At 37.5% G+C, this 8,277-nt stretch overlaps 1 protein-coding gene across 2 annotated transcripts in view; it reads right to left on the bottom strand.

Moving 5' to 3' along the window:
- Positions 1–7,048, bottom strand: part of mrps27 (mitochondrial ribosomal protein S27) — an 8,382-nt gene extending 1,334 nt beyond the window's left edge. Inside the window, exons 1-10 of one of the 2 annotated variants that reach the window (XM_061673389.1) lie at positions 6,966–7,045; positions 6,562–6,639; positions 5,264–5,334; positions 5,124–5,182; positions 3,650–3,764; positions 3,271–3,349; positions 2,555–2,670; positions 2,373–2,475; positions 1,915–2,057; positions 1–99 (exon numbers count right to left, since the gene is read on the bottom strand). The exon at positions 1–99 is cut by the window's left edge and continues 75 nt beyond it. In XM_061673389.1, coding sequence (XP_061529373.1) covers positions 1–99; positions 1,915–2,057; positions 2,373–2,475; positions 2,555–2,670; positions 3,271–3,349; positions 3,650–3,764; positions 5,124–5,182; positions 5,264–5,334; positions 6,562–6,639; positions 6,966–7,038 — 936 coding nt within the window. In that variant the 5' untranslated portion in view covers positions 7,039–7,045. Of the gene's footprint in view, positions 100–1,914; positions 2,058–2,372; positions 2,476–2,554; positions 2,671–3,270; positions 3,350–3,649; positions 3,765–5,123; positions 5,183–5,263; positions 5,335–6,561; positions 6,640–6,965 lie in introns of both variants that reach the window. The other variant, XM_061673390.1, reaches the window with a different exon arrangement.
- Between the last annotated feature and the right edge of the window lie 1,229 nt (positions 7,049–8,277).

Here is an 8,277-nt window from a genome sequence, read left to right as displayed (position 1 = left end):
TTCCTCCCCTGCCGACTCATCTCCAGACGAATCAGACGAATCGGATGAGTCAGACGAGGTGGAGGACAGTCCGTGCAGCACATCGTCTAGAAAAGCCAACTGAAATGAACAAAGTAATTACGTTATCCTGGGGTAAATGATAAGACCCAAATGTAATAAAATACAGTTAGCCACATGTGATATTAAACAGGTGACGTCCACATCTTAATGTAATCTTAGTGCTGACCTGAGGCACTTGAACATAATGTCGATGTAATGCGTCCTGTGTGCTACGTGCACGCGCACTTTTATTGTCTGTCACTGCGTGTTTGGCCTGTTGTGTCGGGGATGTTCAAAGTCCCACAGGGTGCGCTCTCAAGATCTTGTTAGGAAAAGGCGGAATTAACAAACTGGACCCGACTGTGTATGTGTTTGTTAAATCATAATGAAACTATGACAGCGTGAGTGTGTGTGTTCCGTCTCAGTTGATGAATAGTGTCTGAGTTGTGTTCTTCACCAGGTGAGAATGTTTGGCAAGATGAACAAGAGAACTAGAGGGCATTCTGGGTAAAATCTGACCTAAGATAACAGCAAATCATTTGGATACTATATTGCCTTGTAGTATGATGAATGGCATCGCTGCTGTTGCTATGGCCACCCCAGATTGTCGACTTCAACGATCTTTAATAATCGGGGCTCTAAAATTACAGTACAGACTTGAGTGCAGTGCTTTAATGGTGTGTTTTTTAAAAAAAATTTTATTTCAAGTCACAAAGTCTTATTTAGTTGATCACCAATTGGCTTTCATTTTAACATAATTCACTGCAATTAAATGTATCCTTATTTTCAATTTGGTGTCTATAAATGCTTCAAGTGTGTCCTCCCCGTGGCGGTAACACCGTCTTCCGTAGATCAGCGTTTTGTGCTTTAAAATAATTTTTTTTTAATCAAAATTAAAAACAATTTTAAAAGGGTTTAACTAGTTTTGTTTCATACTTGAACAGAAAAGGACACGATGACATTAGGGGCTAGTTACATAAAATAAATGGGATTATGAAAACAAATCACACAAACATTACCATTTATTCAAATATAGTCAGGTCTTTGCTCTCCATTAAATGCAGCTAACATATGGGTCCAAAGTATGTGGATATTAATATGCCTTTCCCAACTGTCCAAAGGATATTTTATCTTCTAATAAAAAATAACTTGGTTGGTAGTTGTTTGTTTATCTATTTTAAAGATCAAAGATGGCGCCTTTGAGTTGCCAAGCTGTTACAACAGCTCCACCCATTTTCTCATTAATTTGTACTTTTTTACCCTTGTCATTTAATGTTCATTGTGCGGGTGCGTAGACCCCTTGTAAAAGCCAAAAACAGGCTACCTGTTTTCTGCGTTTTTGGACGTGACATTTTTTCATGGAGACGATCAAAGCGCGTCTTGATTTGCGCCTTCACCGGCAGTATGTTTACAACAGTAAAGAAATTGTAGAGTGTCGTATTTGTGTTTGTCTGAATGCCAGCAGACAACTCCCTGGTTTATGGATAATGAATTAATATGCGAGGAATAGAGCAGCACAGTGGGCACGTTGGTAGCTTGTCTGCCTAAACATCAACGTTTCTGCATTTGAATCTCAGCTCTGACCTTTCTGTGTGGAGTTTGCATATTCTATCCGTCCTTGCATTATTTTTCTGGGTACTCCGGAAGGATGTCATGTTAATGGAAGACTCCAAATTGTCAACATGTGTCAATGTGAGTGTGAATGGCTGTTTATCTAAATGTGATCTGTGATGGGCTAGAAACTAGTCCAAAGTGTACTTGCCTCTTGTCCAAAGTCAGCTGGGATTTAGACTGAATGCCTAAGACACGTCCTCTAAGTCCCCAAGAGTGTCTGACTGATTCTATGGTTGTGCTTGAAACACGTTCAGTCCTTACCGAGTCTTTGGACAGTTTGACGTCAGCGGGCGCGCCGGCGGCGCTTTCCACGACAGCCAGCGCTCGACTCAGATATCCTCGTTCCCAGAAGAGGGGCATGACTTTGAACACAGCATGGATGCCCTTCTGCATCTCTACCTTGCCTGGAGAACACAACAACATACAGTATGGCCCGTTTAATATGGTTTGTAAACAATGGGCGTTGGGGTACCTCCGGATGGCAGAACGTGAGTGACTTGCGCCAGATATACCCTCGTAAGCTTTAGGCACTTTTCTCCCCTGTTCTCTCAATTGCTTTGCTTTGGTCAAATGACAGAAGGGTTTGTTTACTAGTGGTGCAATTGGCGATCGCTTGAGATTTTGCAACCCGGACGTACGCGTGACATCATTGTGGAAAAGTCTCAAATTTTGAAATCCATTCAAGCAAAAGCATGAAAACAAGCTCCTCGTGTTCTCACCGAGCAGAGCGTTTCCCAGGAGCTGAGCTGTGAGGCCCACACTGCTCTCTTGCTTCAGGCCGCAGATGAGCAGAGACGCTCCCAGCGCTCGCTCCTGCGACACCTGCGTACACATATATGGCCGATGTTAATCAAGAAGAGACCCCGTTTCGGTCGACACAGCTTCAATGTTTTTCACTCACTGTGAGTTGAGGTCTGGTTGCTAGGTAACTGGCCAGAGCATACAGAGACAGGATCTGAGTGGAAGGAAGGTCAAAGGCCTCCTGGAGCATCACCTCCTCAACCACGGAGCATGCGCCTGGAAATGATTCAGCACAACAATACAACCTTTTAGCCAAGGTATCTATGTGCACATTGCATAGACTAAAGTACTTTACGTTTATTTAGCCCTTAACCCAGGGGTGGGCAAACTTTTGAGGTCCAGGGCCACATTTGATTTTTAAAACAGATGAGCCACGTCACTTTTAAATCATTATTATTCATCATTATTTCAAATAAAGTGTGTGCAATATGTTCAATTTATTATTTGAATATTAATTTATTATAATTTTTATTTATGACTAATGCAATTATAATGAATTACCCAGTGACAACATTTTAAATGCCAAAGAGTTTATTTTTGCTTGTCTATTTTTTGATTTTATTATTAATCAATTAACCAATTATTTAATGAGATAAATAAATACAAAAGGAATAAATACATTTTAAATATACAATTTTTGGTAAAATAAACAGATTGGCCGTATGTAGTTCTGCCTGAATCTAAATTATTTATCTTACCAAGACATTTTGGACAATTGTGTGATTCCAACTTTGTAGGAACAGTTTTGGGGAAGGCTATTTTCACTTCCTAGGAGTCATTGTGTGTCTCTCCAGCTGTGTGATTTCGCAGGCTTACTTTTGAAGTCCTCATCCTTCAGGTAGGAATCAATGAGCAAGTTGAAGGTGAAGTTGTCTGGGAAGATTCCATACTGGACCTACAAGAAACGCACCTTGTCGTTCATTTCTTCATCCTTCACGCAATATTACATTCAAAGATGTCCACTGATAACTATGGCCAAACCTGACTAAAATGTGATACAGACGTAGTGGTTCAACAATGTGTTTATTATTGTGGTTGTAGTGTGCAGTGGTCTACAACTGCACTGTATCATACTGACACTGACAGATTCTTTTTTTTTTTTTTTTTATTCTCGTTATGTGCGTGGCTCACATCTGCACCGTGTTGTGTCATATTTGGAGCAATTTGAAATGACACAATTAAGCGTGTACTGCACCTTGTTTTGAAGCGTGTGCAGGGCCTTGTCCCTAGCGCCGTATTTCAGACACTGCCTGATCCAACTGTGAACTGTCCAGTCTCGAAGGTACCAACAATTTGGACTGTGACGGAACCTAGAGGGTGACAAAACAAGGTATTATTATTATTTTGTTTTTATTATAAAGTATAGCAGTTAGGAAAGAACATATAGTATGAGGAGGTAACTGCACACTCAGGAGTGACATCAACTACTAGACTGGGGTCGAAAAATCCTAATTTGGATTGTTCAGTACCTTCACAGATGCTTATTTCCTGCCTAATGCTTGTATTTTGTCACTACAATTGATACAGGTTAGAAAATGTATAAATAGTACAATCAGTAGTAAGGATAGACCGATTTTCAGACGAAGAGATTACCATCTGAGCAGAATATCAGCACCGATATTCATCATTTTTAAACATATCTGCATCTGCTTTTTTTTTTTTTTTTTTTTATTCAATGGCCGATAATAGCTCAATTTAAACTATTAACTTCAGGGAACAATTTATTTATTTAAACCTTCAGTTAACTTTATAAGAGATGCTGCTGATCACGGAAACTCCCTGCACTTTTTGTTTGAAATTAAAACAAACATAATTGAAATGTTAATCTTTCACTTATATTGACATTTTGGAAAACTATTCACTGTAGAAAAACTTTAGGTTTAAATTTTCATTTAACTTTATAAGACATGCTACTGAGCCTGGGAGCATCCTGCACTTTTTGATAGAATTTTAAAACAAGGATTGATTGGATTATGTGTGAAAGTGACAGAATGAACAACAAAATAGGCAAGATTAAAACAAAAAAAGAAAAGAAAATAACAGTAAATTAGACATTTCCGAAAAGGAGTAGGAAGAAAAATTTATTTACTCCTACCCCTATTACCATTTATAGAACATCAACATAGTACTACGGTAATGTAATAAGAAATAATATATACACATCCTTATTCCTATATACACTAATACAATAATATAAATTATTATATCAGTAACAGCAGTATCTTGGATTTTGATGAAAATAAAGAAGATACGTACCAAAAACAAAACCAACCAAAATACAGCATATAAAATGTACTAGCTTCATTGTAGGCCCGTGCCAACCCACAAAAACTTTGTTTTAGTGTAATCCTTCAAACGAACTCACAAAATGCAGTATAATTTACACAACCATCTCAGCATTGGTAAATATCATTTTGTTGTTTATTTCAGCCCGTCGCTTGTCAGAACACATGAACAGAGCATGCAAAAACAATCGCGAAACGTCCTAAATGTCGTAATCAGATTTCCAGTGGAAGGAATAAACAGGAAAGGTGGGAACAAAGCAAAGCATGTGAGGGCGCGTAAAGCAAAACAGACAAAGCAAACAGACAATACATTCCAAGAAAACGCACACCCAAAAAGCTCGCAAAAGCACAGCTGTGAGCTTGACAGCAGTGCATGTGAATTACTTGTAAAGGTAGTACTCTGCTTGATCCACCTCCTCTCGGCATGATATGTTGTCTACAAACTGGAAAACAAACAAAATTGAAACCAATGAAAGTCAAGGAAATAATAACATAAATATGACTTACATAAATGTCCATCTCACCTGTGACACAGTCAGGGAGCTAACTGGAAGATTCCTCTCGTATATCCTGTCCATGTTGTTGGCCAACAAGGCTTTAAACATATTTGTAAAGAAAATAAGAACATATTAATATTGTTTTGTTTTTTTTAAAGATTTTTAACTGTCTAACAGTTGATGAACTTATTAGAGAGCTAAGAGTAGATTAACTAACAAACAGAAATCATTAGTTGTAGTTTGCAAATTGATCCTTAATGCTATATAATTGGTGCCCACGATGACAAGTTTGGAGCTACATCTCCTCCTTGTGGTCTTCGCAGGTCCTGCAAAACCATAAAACAAATGCGATAGAGACGCCGTATTCTAATTTCAGTCAAGTATATACAGTAGATATGAAAAGTTTACACACCGCTGTTCAAATGCCAGGTTTGTGTGATATGAAATTGTGAGACCCAGATCAATGATTTCAAAAACTTTTCCACCATTACGGCGAACTAGAAACCTAAAAACTCAATTGAAGAAAAAAAAGAAACTTTCAGAGGGGAAAAAAAAAAAAACTGAGATACTATGGGTGCACAAGTGTGCACACCCTTTTATAACTGGAGATGTGGCTGTGTTCAGAATTAACCAATCACATTCAAATGAATGTTAAATGGGAGTTAGCACACACCTGCCACCTTTTAAAGTGGAACAAAATAAAGACCTGCTGTTCTAGTAAACTTTTCCCCGATACATATATATTTTTTGCTTACTTAGTAACAGATACAGTTAATTAGTTAAATTTTTTAAAATTGAAAGTCAAATGGTTCAAGTCTAATGAATAGCTTCAAATGGTACAAACTAAGATAAGTGCTGAACTTCCAGGTTGAAAAACGAAACTAAAAAACCAAAAACACTGGCGTGTTCTAAATCTTTTGACCGGTAGTGCTACCCGTCAAAAGATTTAGAACACGGCAATTTTTTTTTTTTTTCTTTAAAATTGAATGTCAAGTAGTTCATGTCCAATGTCACACAGTTACGGGAACTTCCACAATAGAGTTGGGAATAACTTTCTTACGAAGATTTGATTTCCATTTTAGAGATAATGCCAAGGGTGCTGTTATATCTTCCCAAGATGGCTACTTTAACGAGTCAAAGGTTTACAGTATATTTTTGGTTTAGATTGATTCCATGATATCTTTTCGAACTTGAATAGTTTATTTGTTCCGTGCTTTAATTTCAGAGTAAAATGAGAAATTAAACTGCATAACCTACTTTTTTTTTTTTTTTTAAATAACTGGGATGTTCCAAAATTTTGGACCGGTAGTGTATGTTGTTCTTACCTAAATTTTGAGGGTCCTTTTCTCTTGCCTCCCACAATGTTCTGTCTGAATAAGCTGCTGAAAGTAACCATCGTCTGCCTGCAAACGTACATTGTACTACTGTTAACAAAGTTAAAAAGACCAGTGTCTTTGACCACATAAAGTAACCACGTAAAAAAACAAAATAAAATAAATACTTCATTACGGTACTTTTGTAAGATTTGTCAGGCGAGTGTAAACCGTGTGAGTACTTTTGCCACCACTGCATGAAAGAGAAATAGGGAGCCTGGCGATGCTGTTAGCTGCGGCTATTTAGCTCTTCTAAACTCCACGTCAAAACGAGGACAAAACTCTGATAAACATATTGATACAAAACGAAACCCATAGGACATCCGTGTATTCAATGCAATTGGAAGAGCACTCACCTGACACAGACGGAGATAAACGGTTAACTTTGACAGCAGCAGTCAAAGAGCGTCTCAAGATGGAGGCCGCCATCTTTGGACGAGACCACTAGTCATTTGGAGAAGGGGATGCACGCACGAATGCATGAACGACTTTTCCGGTTTAAACCAAATTTGACTCCGTTCTGAAATAAAAAAGATAATCATTCACAATGGTGTTGTTAGGCTATCGAAGAGTCATTGTTAGTTGTGCGCGCACAACGTTATTAACAACGATATTGTCAGGCAAAGGAAGTAGGGTGACAGAACGGTTGACTTCATGGACAATACTTAAATATACAATGAATCTAAACATCATTAAACAAAAGTTTTAATTTTAGAAAACCTACATATTTTTCTTCATTCGTGCAAATGCAAACAAAATGGACTTGCCAAAATGTTAACTTAAGTTTTATTTTCTACATCTAGTAAATTGTCACACAAAAATGCACTTAATTAAATAACCATCTAAACACAGTGACTGAAATAAATACAAATAAATTACGCTGTTTTTATAATAATAATCATAATAATAATAATAATAATTATTATTATTATTAGTAGTAGTAGTAGTAGTAATAGCAGTAGCAGCAGCAGTATATTATCATTATCACTGTCGTTATCCTAACCAGTCAGCGACCGTGCCGCCTATTATTATTATTATTATTATTTTAATTACAGCTAGATAGCTAGATAGATAGATAGATAGATAGAAGTAGTGCTACCATAATCATCCATTTATATATTCTGTTGCAGATGGTCTACTATATCTTTGTTTGTCTCTGTTGTAAATGTGAAAAGTGACTTGAGTTTAACGCACATTTGGATGAGTCGCCTCAATATTTTCCAGGAGCGTCGATTAGATGCCATTAGAGGGAGCTGTGGCCATGAAGAAGAGACTTGAGTAAAGCAGTGATTTCCAAGCTTTATGGAGCCAAGGCAGATATTTTACCATTGAAAAATCTTACGACACACCAACAAACAAAAATGTCACAAAAAGTGGATACATTAATTACTGTATGTACTTCCTGCCATCTAACGGAAGAGCATTTATTTGTTCTGTCTGTCACTATGCCACACTGGCATAAATAGATGAACAAAGATACATGATTTCTAGAAAACAAAACATTTTTTGAGAAATTGCGTAAGATTTTATAATTTTCCACGGCACACCTGAAGAGCGCTCACAGCACACTGGTTGAGAATCACTGGAATAGCGGATGCAGCTCCCTGTTCTGTTCTGGATGGCTTCCTGAATATTGTGAGGAGATAAGAATTGTCTGGTCATGTGACT

The sequence above is a fragment of the Phycodurus eques genome, chromosome 3, assembly GCF_024500275.1.
Source record: "Phycodurus eques isolate BA_2022a chromosome 3, UOR_Pequ_1.1, whole genome shotgun sequence".
NCBI lineage: Eukaryota > Metazoa > Chordata > Actinopteri > Syngnathiformes > Syngnathidae > Phycodurus > Phycodurus eques.
This window is presented reverse-complemented; position numbering and strand designations above follow the sequence as displayed.